Consider the following 16758-nt stretch of genomic DNA (forward strand, 5'->3'; position numbering starts at 1 on the left):
TTTTTTTGTGTACGTATAGTTGGACTCGATGACCTCCAAGGTCCTTTCCAACCATGAAGATTCTATGATTCTATGAAATCAGTCAATAGATCCAGGTAACTGATCCAGAATGTGGCTTACACCATCAGCCGTGGTGGACCACACCACCATTTCTGTAGGTCTGTGTTGACTTGACTTCAGTGATGGCTACCGAGAAAAAGTAGGAGAGAGGGTGCAGAGCGGCACAAACTGTACTGATTGAGGGTACCATAAAATCAACCCACATTTTTGCTTCCGTGTGTGTTAGGTGATTGCATCATTTGCAAGGATAGTCCTAATGTTTGAGATAAACCTTCCTACAGGTGACACCCGTCTTGATCAGAATGTGCTACATGGGTGTTACATGGGAAGAGTGATGGCTATCCTATTTAAATGAGCTTGTAGACAATAGCCAAAGAGCTTTTGGCTACAAGCAGTATCCCAAAATGTATATTTAGGATTGTTGGGGTTTTTTTTATTTCTGTCTCTAAAAATGATGATGACAACCCATTTTACTTTGACTGAGTAACGGAAGAACCTTGACCAAGGTAGATTGGTCAGTGTCTGGTTCTTGGTGGTTCCTCTGCAGAAGCTGCTGCTGCCTGGGAGAGGTCTATGGTAGAAAGCTCAAGTCCCGTGGCGCTTCTGCAAATGAGTGTTTAGGTCATTTAAACTTGAGAATGGTGTTAATGAGAGTTTTCAAAGGAAAGATGGAAAGAAAAAATTAGGTCTTCCCCGGTGGGTTTCAAAAATTTGCTGCAGGAAGACTGTCCAGAGGTTCATAATTTGCTGATATTCAAGTTCTTTAATGCATTTTAACCACTTTCCGGCACTGTATGCTTGACCTTGTTACAGTATTTTTAATAAGGTTGATTTAAACTATTTAGGACAAGGCATGTCAGAAATAAGTGAAGGAAAAAAAAAAAAAGGGAAAGATCAGTTACTAACCTGGATAGCTCAGAACCCAGCATCTCTGTCTCCCCTTATTATTTCGTTTGGGATTTTCTGATTACACTGTGATTTTCACATGGGAGATAAAAATTAACTTTATTGGGCGTTCGGAGGAGCGGTACACAGATTTGGCGATCTTCTGAAAAAACAGCCTTAGCTCTATCCTTTAAAGAGAGGGTTTTGCCTACGTGGAGACTTAAAACGTCTCTACAATATTGTAGCTTGAAATCAATTTTGACTGACAAAATGCCAGTCAGGGGACGAGCAGAAGAGGCTCGGCTGGAAACGTGATACTTCCTGCAGCAGGGTACTCGCACCCTATAGTAAATGGGTTTTTTTGTGCTGGAGGGCTACGTCTGGGGGGGAAACAATCCCAAAAGCTGGGCAGACCTCATGCCAAGGTTGCACCCGTTGTGTCCATCTTTCGGGAAGAACGCAGAGCAATTTTTGCTGGTGGCATAAGAGCAAGTTTTAAGCAAATCTAATGGTATGTTGTTAAATTAAATCATCAAAATGTAGTTTCCGTTTATTTGAAGAATTGTATCAGAATTGTTAAGGGGTTAGATGTGTTAGGGGCGGTGGGAGCCGGTGTTGGAGCAGGACTCCAATGAGTTAGGGCATTGTAGGAAGGTAAAAAAGCAAAAAGATGGGAATCATCTCAAAGATTTTAAAATTTAAGTAAAATTTTTACACCCTAGGGTAAAATCAGGGAACAGAGGCTGACCTATGACCTTATCTCTGGTTAAAACTGCTGATGTTTTTCATATTTGCATTTTCCAACACAGCTTTGTAAATAGTGGGATCAATACACTTTTATAAGAACAGTTTCTGGAAACGGTTAAAAAAAAAGAGTCATCGTTCTTAAATTAAATTGTTGGCAGAAGCAAAACTGTTGAAGCTTCCCAAGTTATAGGTGGTGAAGTGGGCAACAGCTTATAACAAGAAAAAAATATATGTGCATTTCACCTCTTGAATAACAGACTCATGTTTGTAGTGATGTGATAACACACTCTGGAAGAGCTTTAGGAATGTGGGTAACGTTGCCATCTCCGCTGCCTCTCCGTGGCTCCAAAATACCCCCTGCTTGTATTTCCCGATGATGCACCCTCGAAACCCCCCACAGCAGCTGTGACCTTTCGCCAGGTCCTGAAGTTTGAAGCTGGAGGAGCTGTAAAATAGCAGAGCTCACCCGCAGGACAAAATACAGTGACGGGCTGGAAGGAAGCAGGCGTTTTCCCCAGGGGGAAATGGTGGAGGCAAACAGTGGCCATGGAGTATTCGGAGAGTGAAGGCGATTCCTCCGACGAAGAGTGCTGTTTCTCGGGGAGCAGCGATGAGGAATCCTGCGCCCAAGTCCAGAAAGCGTCCGAGTCAGTGCTCGCAAGCAAGGCTTGCACGTAATTATTTGTGGCATTTGATGGTGTGCACTTCTAATAATCACTTGTTGCATTTGATGCCCTGCACTTAAAATAATTTACTTGTGCTGTGCCTTTTCAGCAATTACTTTTGCATTTAATGCCATGCACTTCTGGTAGTCACTTGTTGTATTTAACGCCATGCACTTCTAGTAATTCCTTGTTGCATCTAATGCCGTGCACTTCAAATAATTAGTTCTGGATTTAATACTCTGCGCTTCTAATAATAATTTGTTGCATTTAATGCCATGCGCTTCTCGTCGTTACTTATTGCATATAATGCTGTGCCCTTCCAATAATTACTTTTGAATTTAATACTCTGCACTTCTCCTAATTACTTGTTGCGTTTCGTGCCAGATGCTGTAGCTGGGGGCCGCCTGTCGAAATACTGCCTTTTAAAACACGGGCTGACAATTTGTTGTGCTGGAAGGTGACTGAGGTTAATTCGTAGATCGGTGGTATGGCCCTAGGTGTGTTTGTCATTTTTAAGCCTACGTGAGGTGTTGGCAGCGTTCGGAGGTCTGAGCATGTCTTATGTTTCACAGATGATGCACATAAAGGTTTAACGTTTGTATAGAACTGAAAATAAGTTGTTTTTTTTTCTTTTCCTTCTGTTTTTAGAAATTTGACGAGATTTTTAATCCTGCTTGCAGCCTGATTGGTAAACACCCCCTAACACGAGAGCACGCGAGGTTTATAAACCCACTTGCAATCGATTTAGACTGTGGAACAGAAAGCTGCTTTTCCCCCGTCAATGTTTGCGGGACGAGGGTCGTGCAGGGGTGGCAGAGGGGGGTTTGTAGGGAAGGATGCGCAGGAGGGCTTTGGAGATATCCAAAGAGAGTGATTTCTTGACTTAGCGCTTCGTATGTGAGCCACTTTATCATTCATTTAAAAAAAAACTTGGTTTTTTCCCTGACTTACCAGTTATTTCTACTGGTGCAAAACATAAGGAAGCCTCGGAATCGCGTGACTTTCTGCGTTAACAAAAACCCTGCTGTCCCTCTGGTTCGGGTGTTTGTGCCAAGTGGGGCGCCTTTTGGGAGAGCGCCTTCCTTCTACATTCATTTCATGCTGATTAAAAGGATGCATTCCACGATAGCGGAAAGCGTAACAGCTACTTGTGCGTTTTAACCTCTAATGTTAAGGTTTATTTAAAATGTTTGAACTGAAGCCACCAACAGCTGTATTTTACTTGTTTCTAATCATAGAATACAGTAACTATAATCGTATCTGTGATCTATAACTATAAAGGTATAAAATGTCTTTTCATGGCAGAAAGGCATCTGAGATAATGGGAGAGATAAGTTTTAACTCATTTAACTCATTTTAATGTATTAATATACCGGCAAAAGTTGGCTACAGCAACCTAATGGGCTATTAAATATGATCATTCCTTATCTGTGGTTCTATGATTCTTATCCTCTCTATATTTACCAGATTTTTAGAAGTTAATGGGGGTAAATGTCTACTGCTATTCAGCTACTTCTTTCTACTTGCTTTAAATTACCATAATTTTGTTTATCGGTATGGGTAAATTAGCACTAATATACACTTAATTTCATTGAAAATAGACTCAAAGACAGCGTTCACATGTAAGCTTGAATATGGACGTTTCTTTCATTTGTATTTCTGCTTGCTCTGTTTTAAAGCTATTAAAGATAGTTCAGAAGAAATTAAAGTTAATTAATGGTTACCTTAAAGGGAGAGTGTACATTTCTGTATAAGGGCACATGCACCACCCTTTTTTAATATATTACCACTTTAATACCTCCAGTCTTTAAGCAGGGGAGCTGCTATTTCTAACAGCATTTTTAAATCTCATTTTCTGCTTCAGTGGTGTGGTTTTCCAGTCTAAATGAATTAGGTGTGTTTAAAAGAGGTGGGTCTCTTTTGCCTGTAATCCACTTACCTTTCATACCTGGAAAGGTTTGGAGTGAATTTGAATAAAACAGCGCCTCTGCATCCTGTATGTTTGTTTGGCCAACACGGAAAATGCAACGGCATCTCTTGAACCCTGACAAAACACCAAATCGGTCTGTTTAAAATAAATTAACTTCGTATTTTCTAGCTTGGGCTGGCCACGGCCAAATTCTCAATGGGTCAGGGAAAGGGAGAACACAAAACATCTGGTCAGGAAGATACAGAAAAAATGCTAGGTGCAATATTTTTAATTTCTGAAAAGCTGGGGAAAAATTACCAGTACCATCCGTGTTTTAATGCCGAGACCTTTCCAAAGCTCCATCCTATTGAGACCCCCTTTTATAGGTGCAGTCTCAGCCTCCCCCGTGCCCAGACAACGAATGCACAGCGAGTCCTAAAGCCTACCATGTACGATGAACCTGCTCTGAGTCGCGGAGCTGACGTCCCACTTAACTAGATGCGTCATGTTCCAACACTGAGCTGTTATGTAGGTTTTGGGGGAGAAGGACATAAGCAGAAGTCTAAATGTTCATAAATAAATCTATGTAAATGGCTAGTATTTTTATAAAGCTGTTTCTATTCAGATGTGCACAGTAAGAAACAAAGGCTTTGCCTAAACCAGACGAAAAGCCTGGGCTGATGCGTGGCTGGGTGTCATATTTACAAGGGGAACCTCTTTCTTTTTCTCCGCTCACATGGGGGTTTTAGCTTTTGCATGCTTGAAGCCTGTACGGATGATGAACATCCAATCAATACAGGGAAAAAGCTATGAAACCCAGAAATTTATTCTTGAAGTGCTTTAAGAACGCAGTATAGTTAGAAATAAAAAGATTGTCGTGAAAATAATACAGCTTACTTAAAAAATGTATTTTTTCTTTCAGGGAGGATGTCAGAACAGCCAACGTCATCGCGGCTGAAGCAGTAACGTGTCTGGTCATAGACAGAGAGTAAGTACATTGTTTTCCAGTTTCGGGATGGGGTCTGTCTCTGGTTCGCACCTTTTACAGTTTTTAACTAGAGCCTTTGATCATGTTCTCCAGAGCGGTCATTTAATTTTGAGTAAAATGGTCACAGTGTGTCCTTGATGAAGTAGAGGGAAGGTCCCCCTAAGTCAATAAGACAAAACTCAGTAGTGACAAATGCAGGCAATTATGGAAGCGCAGAAAGACAAAATGGAAATAAATGGGGAGGTGGCATTGCTGCGGAAACGGATTCAGGCATTATGGTGGAACACAGATTGAGTTCGTGTCGGCAAAATGTCATGAAAAGCATCAAGCTTCTGGAAAATGTTAGAGCAAGATGTTGTTATTCTAGTCCGTGCGGGGGTGGAGAGCCCTCATCCAAAGGACGTTGCCCTGCTTGGAGCTCTGCAGCTCAAAGGAGATAGAGGCGATCGTAAGAGTAAAATAGTGTCTTATGTAGGGATCCTGAAGGAATTAGGGGTTTTAGTCTAGAAGAGAAATGTCTGGGCTCTAGAAAACAGTGCTGCAAATTCAACTGCTCTCTACAATTGTTGGGAATGGCATTAAAAAAATGAGCATTACCTTGAAAATTCAGTGTGACTCTTGGGGTGCTTTTCCAGTTGCAAGGGCAGTGAAGGACTGGTGGAGACCATCAAAAAGTACAGACAAATCTTCCATGGGAATCCTTCCAAGCCTAGCTCTGTGAAACCACGGGAGAAGCGGGGCGGATGAATGGGGATCAACTTTTCACTGCCTCCCCCAACGCAAGAGGTCAGATGCTGGGTTAGGAGTGACCTCTGAAGCCTTTGTATTCTGCTGAGATATATGAGAGATGCTCGAGGATCTTGTAGGGATGATCTACGTACACTCGATCCTGCTTTGACACAAGCGTTTTGTATTCAGTTGTCTTACAGTCCTTCATTTCTAGAAATCGAGTGTTCTGTAATGGCTGAACTGGGGAATAGTACTTCAAAAATCCTAGGTCTTTTGATATGTTAGTTTGTTTATGATAAATTAAAAAAAATTATGGTCTATCCGCTGAAAACAGATGGCGAACCTCAGGACTGTTAGCTGAGCGGCTTTCTTATACACAAACAAGGTAGCCTGGAGGATAAAAGACACGCTATCCCTTACCATTCTGTGGGACAAAGAGGAGAAGAATTGTCACAATTAGGTCATTTAGCAAGCATTAATTCAGAGAAATACAAAGCAATTCAAAATTATTCACAGAATTTTTCTGAACACTTCTATAAGGGATATTTTTGTTTTGCACTGTAAGCATTAGAGAACACAAATAACTAGTAATTGCAGAGCCAGTCTGTCCCGATCATTTTACGGACTGTTTCTTTGCTTGTCTCTTGTGCTTGCTTCTCAGTGTGTAATGCCCTTGAAATAGTAAGGAAGCACAAGTTAAATTTAAACTGATGAAGCTGTAGTTAATCTATACCAGAGATTCTAGTAATGCTCTGCAATTAGTAGCAGAGTAACACTATTTACAAGAATCCTATTCATAGTGCAAGAGAAGTAATGCTATTTATAACACTATTTATCGTTCAAGGAAGACTGTCCTGTGTCATGACCAGTTCTGACTTTCTTGTTATACCTCTTCTGTTAGGTTATTATTTTATAGGCATGTGAATAACAGCAGAAGCTAATTTTAATATGGAGAAAATCTGCTAAGACTTCTGTAAATTTGGGAAATTGCACAGGCACCGTTCTGCTAATGAGGAAAAATAGCGTTTCTTTACATCCAGACACACAGAATATTACCACATTTGGTTTGTTATGGTGGTCATGGTAAATGTTCACATTGAGTTATACGCGAGGTAGCAATGGAAACGGGAAGTCAGTTTTACCTGCAGTCAGAAGCCGTTCTGTGACAAAGGTGGAGCGATGCGTGTCATTAAGGTTGCCTAATATTTTCTATTACAAGACAAGCTCTTTGCTTACTCAAATGTAACTATTGGAGCAGCAATTTTCATGCCCTGTCTGTGTCTTGATCTGAATTGTTTCAGCAAAATTTATGTTGCAATTTCCAAGAACAAGTTGTGGGAAAATACTGTTTTCTTACTGGGCAATGCTTTTCTCTGAGAAACTGGAGAATTTCAGTCTTACTGGCAGTGGGGGTTAATTTGACCCATTGGCATCATCTTGCCATCAGGGTAACTCTTCCAGTTTCCTTGTGAAAGTCTTCCCAAGACATCCAAAAAGTGTTACACACAACACCTGAGCGCCGCGCTGCTAATGCAGCTGCCATACTCCCACCCTGAGCTGTAGAGTCGCACCGTGGTATGACAGCAAGTTATTCCTAAGAGAGATGGAGAACTGGTCTCTGGATTGGGCAATATTATGAGCAATTGCAGGGCTGTTTTAGTTGCTGGAGGATTTTGAGGGTAATAATACAGGAAACTTTCTTTCTAGGGATGATCCAGGCCACCAAGCAAGCTCTAAGAGGGTTGGGTTGGAGATGGGACGTTGCTTAAGCATGAGAAGTTTAAGTGATTTCCCTAAAATAATTTCTGAAATTAAAAGATATGTATTAAAATGCGACAGGGGTGAAGCAGTGGGCATTGAGAACACCACAAGGAAAGCCAAACGTGATGGGTCTTTAATTACCAAACTCGCACGATGTCAGTGCTGCCTTGCTTTTTAATTTCCTTGTGAAACAAGAAGGCCATTACAGTCACAAAAACGCCCCAAAGACGCCCAAATAGTAGCACAGCTATTTCTTGCTAATCTGTGTAGGCATGCTTTTGCAACAATGGATTTTCAGCATCCTTTTCTGATGTAAAAATGAGCAGAGTCGTGATCTTACAAAGCTAACGATCTGCGGTGCAGCAAGCATTTGATGTGTCTCACGGACTTTTAAGCCATTTTGTTGACACTTTTCCTTGTCCTGAAAATACTTGGTGTGAAGGACAACATTGACATTCATTCTATCTTGCAATTATCTTTTTAAGTCTTTTCCTTTACCAGAATAAATAATGAATTTCAGTGGGATTTGGTCCTTAACGCTCTCTGACTTCATCAGGAGTCTCTACCACGCAGGAGGTGAGATGAAGCTGATCATCCGGCTCCAACCAAGCTGTAGGAGAAAACTGAGCTGACTTTGCTAAGGCTTAATGTCAGATTATGCTGCGTTTCACTCCAATGTGAATGAATAAATATTGCTCTTGAGCAACCTGCAAGTTGAGCATCTTTTTCACTAAATTGGAGAGATACGGATTTGATGGATGGACTGTTTGGTGGGTAAGGAATCGGCTGGATGATCTCATCCAGAGAGTAGGGGTCAACGGCTCAGTGTTCTCAATGTTTGGGTGGAGATCAGTGACAAGTGGTGTCCAGATCTCAGGGGTCTGTACTGGGACCAGTACTGTTTAATATCTTCATCAATGACATAGGCAGTGGAATCAAGTGCACCCTCAGCAAGTTTGCAGATGACACCAGGCTGAGTGGTGTGGTTGACATGCCAGAGGGAAGGGATGCCATCCAGAGAGATGTGGACAGGCTTGAGAAGTGGGCCTGTGTGAGCCTCATGAGGTTCAACAAGGCCAAGTGCAATGTTGGGACAACCCCTGGTATCAATACAGGCTGGGGGATGAAGGCGTTGAGAGTGGCGTTGGGGGTACTGGTGCTTGAAAAGCTGGATATGAGCCGACAATGCACCCTCACCGCCCAGGCGGCCAACCATATCCTGGGCTGCATCAAAACCAGCATGGCCAGCAGGTCGAGGGAGGGGATTCTGCCCCTCTACTCCGCTCTGGTGAGACCCCACCCAGAGTACTGAGTCTGGCTCTGGAGCCCCCAGCATAAGGACATAGACCTGTTGGAGCAGGTCCAGAGGAGGGCCACAAAAATGATCAGAGGGCTGGAGCACCTTTCCTACTAGAAAAGGCTGAGGGAGTTGGGGTTGTTCAGCCTGGAGAAGGGGTGTCTCTGGGGAGACCTTGTTGCGGCCTTTCAGTACCTAAAGGGGGCTTATAAGAAAGATGGGGACAGACTTTTTAGCAGGGCCTGTTGCAGTAGGACAAAGGGTCATGGTTTTAAACTAAAAGAGGGTAAATTCAGACTAGATATAAGAAAGAAGTTTTTTACGGTGATGGTGTTGAAACATTGGGACAGGTTGCCCAGAGAGGTGGTGGATACCCCATCCCTGGAGGTGTTCAAGGCCAGGTTGAACAGGGCTCTGAGCAACCTGGTCTAGTTGAAGATGTCACTGCTCATTGCAGGGGGGTTGGACCAGATGACCTTTAAAGGTCGCTTCCAACCCAAACTATTCTATGACTCTACGAACATGGAATATGTCCTTTGGCAATAATTTGAACCCAACAGCGAAGACAATGCAGGCTCAGCACTGAACTTTTAATTTGACTGTTCTTTTAAAGTAGGTGAACTATTTCACACAGGCTCTGCACTGTATTTTCTGATGCTAGCATGCATGGCACAGAAGAAAGGTGAAAGTGTTTAATGTGTTAAATAAGTGCTTTAGTTCAGTCTGTTGATACGGCCTAGATGTAAGAAGCCAGTAAGTGGTGGAGTCAGTAAACTTGAGGCAGAAAACAGGGAAGGTGTGGTGTGTTCTTTTAAGGTAATAAGAAGCATGGTAAGGTAATAAGAAGGAAGAAAATGTAACAGGATGTAAGTTAATAGCAACAGGAGAAGTATGTTTATTTGGGAAATGGAAGTTACTGAACATTAGGGCATGTGGTCCTTGAGCTGGAAGCTGTGTATGGACAATGTCTCACATGCAATAGTTCATGAAGGAGAAAACATGAGAGTTGGGGTTGCAACTGGAAATTATTCTGAAGTTTAGATAGATTCTGAAACATGGAAAAGTGGATGCACATAGAACTGAAGCACTGCAGACACCACCTGTAGCAGTGCAGATACCAGCTGAGACATCAGTGGATGGCAGATGTCTTGATAAGGACCATGACTCTTCAAAGTTAATGACCGTGAAGAGGGGGGAAGCATGAGCCAGCAGAGGGAAAAAAGGCATAAAGCAATAGGTTTGTTGTGCTGAGGAATGAACATAAGCAGCAGGCCATTACTGGAGCTGAGAAAGCAAGGAGGAACACCAGGCTCCAGCCAAGAACTGGAACATGCAAAGAAATCCAGGCTATGACCATACACAGAAGGGAGATTTTGCAGCCGTTATGGGAAATTATGCAAGGAATCTGTTGCAAAACTGGGGTTTGTGCAAGCATACAGAGAGGTCAAATTGTTTCCCTCCCCGAGCAGAGCGAATCATGGGCTTATCCCAAAAACAGAAAGGCATGTTGAGTGGTGAGGAGTAAAGGTGCAAAATCTGTGCAGAGATAACGGGAATATGATGGAGGAGCAACCACACATAAAATGCAGCTGGAGAAAAAGGTAATAGGCAATAATTTTGTAGGGAATCATAGAATCTTCATGGTTGGAAAGGACCTTGGAGGTCATCGAGTACAACCATACACACACACAAAAAACCCCTACAATCTCTGCCACTAGAGCATGCCCTGAAGTGCCACGTCTAGACGTTTCTTAAGTACCTCTAGGGATGGTGACTCAACCACCTCCCTGGGGCAGGCTGTTCCAGTGCCTGACCACTCTTTCAGTAAAGGAATTCTTCCTAATCTCTAATCTAAACCTCCCCTGCCGCAACTTCAGGCCATGTCCTCTGGTCCTGTCATTATTCAATTGGGAGAAGAGGCCAACACCCACCTCTCTACAACCTCCTTTCAGGTAGTTATAGAGGGCAATGAGGTCTCCCCTCAGCCTCCTCCAAACTAAACATGCCCAGCTCCCTCAGCCTCTCCTCGTATGACGTGGTCTCCAGACCCCTCACCAACCTGGTAGCTCTCCTCTGGACACGCTCCAGCACTTCAGTGTCCCTCTTGTACAGCGGGGCCCAGAACTGAACACAGTACTCGAGGTGAGGCCTCACCAGTGCCGAGTACAGAGGCACCATCACTTCCCTGCTCCTGCTGGCCACACTGTTCCTGATACAAGCCAGAATGCTGTTGGCCTTCTTGGCCACCTGGGCACACTGCTGGCTCATGTTAAGCTGGCCGTCCACCAGCACCTCCACGTCCTTTTCTGATGGGCAGCTTTCCAGCCACTCTTCCCCAAGCCTGTGGCGTTGCTTGGGGTTGTTGTGACCGAAATGCAGGACCCGGCACTTGGTCTTATTAAGCCTCATACAGTTGGCCTTGGCCCATCGATCCAGCCTGTCCAGGTCCCTCTGTAGGGCCTTCCTACCCTCAAGCAGATCAATGCTCCTACCTAGTTTGGTGTTGTCTGCAAACTTACTGAGGGTGCACTCAATCCCCTCGTCCTGATTATTGATAAAGATATTAAACAAAACTGGCCCCAAAACTGAGCCCTGAGGGACACCACTGGTGACCGGCTGCCAAGAGGATTTCACCCCATTAATCACAACTCTCTGGGCACGGTCATCCAGACAGTTTTTAACCCAGCGAAGAGTACACTTGTCTATGCCATGATTCGCCAGCTTCTCCAGGAGAATGCTGTGGGGGACGGTGTCAAAGGCCTTACCGAAGTCCAGACAGACAACGTCCACAGCCTTCCCCGCATCCAGAAGGTGGGTCACATGGTCATAGAAAGAGATCAGGTTGGTTAAGCAGGACCTCCCTTTCCTAAACCCATGCTGGCTGGCCCTGATGCCTTGGCTGCCCTGCACTTGCCGTGAGAGCTCGCTCAAGATGATCCTCTCCGTGATTTTTCCTGGTATCGAGGTCAGGCTGACAGGCCTGTAGTTCCCCGGATCCTCCTTCCGGCCCTTCTTGTAGATGGGTGTCACATTAGCCACCCTCCAGTCATCTGGCACCTGCCCTGTTGACCAGGATTGTTGATAAATGATGGAGAGAGGCTTGGTGAGCTCTCCCGCCAGCTCCCTGAGTACTCTTGGGTGAATCCCACCCGGCCCCATAGACTTATGTGCGTGTAGGTGCAGAAGCGGATCATTGACTACTTCCTCCTGGATTATGGGTGGGTTGTTCTGCTCTCCATCCTTATCTTCCAGCTCAGGAGGCTGAGCACCCTGGGGATAGCTGGTCTGACTATTGAAGACGGAGGCAAAGAAGGCATTAAGTATCTCAGCCTTCTCCTCGTCCTTGGTTGCAACTTTCCCCCCTGCATCCAGTAGGGGATGGAGATTCTCCCTGATTCTCTTTTTGTTGATGTATTTATAAAAACTTTTTTTGTTGTCCTTTACGTTAGTGGCCAAGTTGAGCTCCAGCTGGGCTTTTGCACTCCTAATTTTCTCTCTGTATAACCTAACGAGATCTCTGTACTCCTCCTGAGTTGCCTGTCCCTTCTTCCAAACGTGGTAAACCCTCCTTTTATTCCTAAGTTCCATCAGAAGTTCCTTATTCATCCAGACTGGCCATTTTCCCCGCCCTTTAAACTTGCGACACTTGGGGACAGCCTGCTCCTGGGCCTTTAAGATTTCCTTCTTGAAGAGCGTCCAGCCTTCCTGGACCCCTTTGCCCTTCAGGACTATCTCCCAAGGGACTCTCTCAACCAGTGTTCTGAACAGGCCAAAGTCCACCCTCCGGAAGTCCATGGTGGAGGTTTTGCTAACCCCCCTCCTTACATCACTACGAATTGAAAACTTGACCATTTCACGATCACTAAACCCAAGACGACCTCCGACCACCACATCTCCCACTAGTCCTTCTCTGTTTGTGAACAGTAGGTCTAGCGAGGCACCTCCCCTGGTAGGCTCACCTACCAGTTGTGTCAGGAAGTTATCTTCCACACACTCAAGAAACCTCCTAGCCTGCCTGCTCTCTGCTGTGTTATATTTCCAGCAGATACCTGGCAGGTTGAAGTCCCCAACCAGAACAAAGGCTGGTGATTGCGAGACTTCAGCCAGCCGCTTATAGAATACTTCATCTGTGTCCTTGTCCTGGTTGGGTGGTCTGTAGCATACTCCCAGCACAACATCTCCCTTATTTCCCTTCCCCTTCTTCCTTACCCATAAACAGTCGACTTTATCATCACTGGAATCTAGCTCTATACAATCAAAACATTCCCTAATGTACAGAGCCACACCCCCGCCTCTCCTTCCTTGTCAATCCCTTCTGAAGAGCTTATAGCCATTCATTGTAGGATTCCAGTCGTGGCAGTCATCCCACCACGTTTCCGTGACAGCAACTACATCATAGCTGTCCTGCTGCACAGTGGCTTCCAGCTCATCCCGTTTGTTGCCCATGCTACGTGCATTCGTGTAGATGCACTTGAGCTGGGCTACCGATTTCACCCCCATCCTTGGCCCTGTGGATAAAGTCGGCCTGGTTTTATCCCCTTCCCCCTTCGTTTCTAGTTTAAAGCCCTGTCCATGAGCCTTGCTAACTCTTGGCCTCGTACCGTTTTCCCCTTTTGGGATAGGGTTTTCCCATTCTTAGCAAGCAGGCCCGGTGTCCTGCAGATCAAACTATGATCACAGAACCCAAAGCCCTCCCGGTAGCACCAGTTTTGGAGCCAGGTGTTGATCTGTCTGATTTTCTCGTTCACCCATTCGTCAGCCCCCAAAAGGGAGCAGGGCAGAGGAGAACACAATTTGTGCTCCCGAACCCTTGACAAGCCGTCCCAAGGCCCTGAAATCTTTCTTCATTGCCCTCAGGCTTCTGCTCTCCAGCTCCTCACTGTCTGCCTGTAAGATCAAAAGACGGTAATAGTCTGAGGGCCGTATCAGGCCAGGAAGCTTCCTGGCTATATCCTTAACACGGGCCCCAGGGAGGCAGCAGACCTCCCTGTGGGAAGGGTCCGGCCTGCATATGGGACCCTCAGTTCCCCTCAGAATGGAGCCCCCTATGACTATTGCCCTCCTCCTGCTCGTCACAGAAGCAGTCTTAATGCATGGAGCTGGCTGCTTTGGCAACTCCCTGGATGGGGCTTTATCAGCATCCTTAATTCCCTCATCGTCTGTCTCCAGACATATCTGTCCTGTACAGGCACCTGGGGGGGCATGGGAGGTCTGGAGGGGACTCTCCTGCTGCCCCAAGCAGGTACCTGCTTCCATTCCCCCCCATCTTCTCGCAGTTACTCTCCTTCTGCCTGGTGACAAGAGGGCAGGGGATCCTCTACCTCCCGTGGAGCCTCCACCTGCTGCTTTTTCCCTAAGGATGCAGGGTGTGGCTCCACCAATCAATCTCTCTTTCACACTCCCAAATGGTCCTCAGTCTTTCCACTTCCTCCTTAAGCTGAGGCACCAGGCTGAGCAGATCATTTACCCGGTCGCAGCGCACACAGGCGCTGTCTTTGCTGTCATCCTGCCAGACTGACAGACATTCCGTGCAGCCCATCACCTGGACAGGTGCCTGTCTCTCCATCACGTCCGTTTGGGTTGCTTTATTCCTTTTGGCTTTGGCTACGGACCAAGTGGAGACCATGTTTTCTTGCAGTCGACCTAGCCTGCCTGCCTGCTTGCTCTCCCCTTGTTCCTCCCCTCGCAGTCACCCGTCGCGATTCCCTTCCCCAGTACAGACTTACCTGCACTGGAGCTGATCTCCTCGATTCAGTAGACTGGAACCTAATGAGGAAGAGGTGTCCATCGTGGATATCTATTTTGGGGTCAAAATTGCTTTGAAGATAGTAACAGAGGTGGTAGTGAAGGGACTCCTGGATGTGTTTGGGTATGAAGGTGTTTAGGCATGAAAAGCGCAGATACAAAAAGTTTTTGTGGAAAGAGAGATTTCTGGACTCGTGTCGTTATAAATGACTGTAAATTTCCAGAGAGGAGGGAAAAATAATTGCTACTAAAAATGGAAAATACCAGATATTCCTGAATAGGATAATGTAACGCGTGGTCGCTGAAACAGCAGAGTTGGTTGGAGCAGGTTTTGGTACATAATTAAGACAAAGTCACAGGCTGTTTTTTGGTAAGCAGTGATGAGTGAAGCGTGGAAGATAACTTTGGATGAAATGATAATTTGTTGATTTAGCCTAAATTAAGTAGTTTAAACAGTCTGTAACTCTGATTCTCAGTATTAAAAGTGGAAAATTGAGAAATTAAAGGGGCTCTTTGGGCAATCAGCTGGACAGGGGCACCTACAGTTCTTTCAGTTCAGTTCATAGGACTCTGCATCGTAGAAAGCCGACACACTTAGGAAATGATTTATAGGGATTTATAGAAGTTTGTGTTTGGGAACTGCTGAAGAGAATTGACTAGTTAGTTTGAGATGTCTACCGGTATTTAGAAAACCTATAGAACATGAAGCGAGTGTCAGAGGTGGGATTTCCAGGTGAGGTAGCTGCTGTGGTGCAGTCGTACAAGCTCTGCAGGGACCACATTGGAAGCGCCGTTAATTTTGGACACGGAAGGAAGAGGACTATGAGAGCAAATAGATTATTTGCTATATCATTAACTGTTGCCATCTTGCCAGGAAAAAAATACACCTGTTGAGGTGTATTTCAATGAAACAAGCTTAGTAATTGGTAGGAAAAATTTCCAGGGACGTTCCTAACATCTTGATCGTTGTTGGCACCCTGAGAGAAATTTGGCACAACTTTTTAAATTCTTTTTTTTCCACACACATCTCTTGAAACTGAAAAAGTGTTTGAGAGTGTTCATAGATTCTCCTGAACTGTAAGAATCTTTACACCGAAGTTGACTCAGGTTCATCTTTTATTTATATGTGATTTTTTTTCCTCCATATTAATTTATTTATGTTGATAACAGTATTTTCCTGGAGTGCTGAGATCTACCGGGTGTAAATGTTGTGGGTGCTGGGAGTACGAAATTGCCTGATACGAATGTTAGAGAGAGGGGCTGAAGGATAAGAGACACTAAAACTCGAGGCACGGCTGCTGCTGACGGAGGCTGGTAGTGCTACAAAACTACATGATATTTGCAGATATTGAGCACTAAATGCTGGGGTTTCTGCTTATTGCCTTCTTCGGTTATGCATATCAAGATGGTACAGGGTTTTTTAAGGAAACATTTTAAATATTTCAGGTGGTTTCAGATTTTTCACTGTGGATTTTCCATTTTTACCTTTATTTGAAAGCCTGATTTTTTTTAACGGGGATAGCTATGAGGTGTCAAGAAAGGTTACTGTGTCAACCCTCCTGGCAATGGAAATTGGAGAAAAATAAAATAAAAAAGTGTTGTCCTAGCATGACTGACCCCATACAATCTGAGCTGAACTCTTTCGTTGGAGATTTTGGGTTTTGCTACTTTACTGTTTTTCCCAGTTGGGGTGAAGTTTATCCATGGAGAAAATTGGTTATGAGGAGAGAATAGAAAAATTGAAGAGAGAAGGCCACGCGGAGATAAAAAAAAAAAAAACCCGAGCAGTTTTCTGATTAAATTCTTGTTGTTGTGACCGAGATGATACTTCAACAGTGTTGAGACAGGCAATAAAAAAGTGACTCAGGTGAACTTCAGTATCTTGCCCAGTCCTAAGTCTTGCTTAATATATTAAGGATATTAGACAAATTGTTGTTGCTCCTTTCAAAGTGACTTTTTTTATTTGCCCATG

At 44.5% G+C, this 16758-nt stretch overlaps 1 protein-coding gene across 4 annotated transcripts in view; it reads left to right on the forward strand.

Annotated features, from left to right (window-relative positions):
* Positions 1–16758, forward strand: part of PRKG1 (protein kinase cGMP-dependent 1) — a 529166-nt gene that overhangs the window by 439558 nt on the left and 72850 nt on the right. For 3 of the 4 annotated variants that reach the window (XM_054205353.1, XM_054205352.1, XM_054205354.1), the window contains exon 8: positions 5189–5254. In XM_054205353.1, coding sequence (XP_054061328.1) covers positions 5189–5254 — 66 coding nt within the window. Of the gene's footprint in view, positions 1–2155; positions 2340–5188; positions 5255–16758 lie in introns of those variants that run through there. The other variant, XM_054205355.1, reaches the window with a different exon arrangement.

Source organism: Rissa tridactyla, chromosome 6 (assembly GCF_028500815.1).
Source record: "Rissa tridactyla isolate bRisTri1 chromosome 6, bRisTri1.patW.cur.20221130, whole genome shotgun sequence".
Taxonomy (NCBI): Eukaryota; Metazoa; Chordata; class Aves; order Charadriiformes; family Laridae; genus Rissa; species Rissa tridactyla.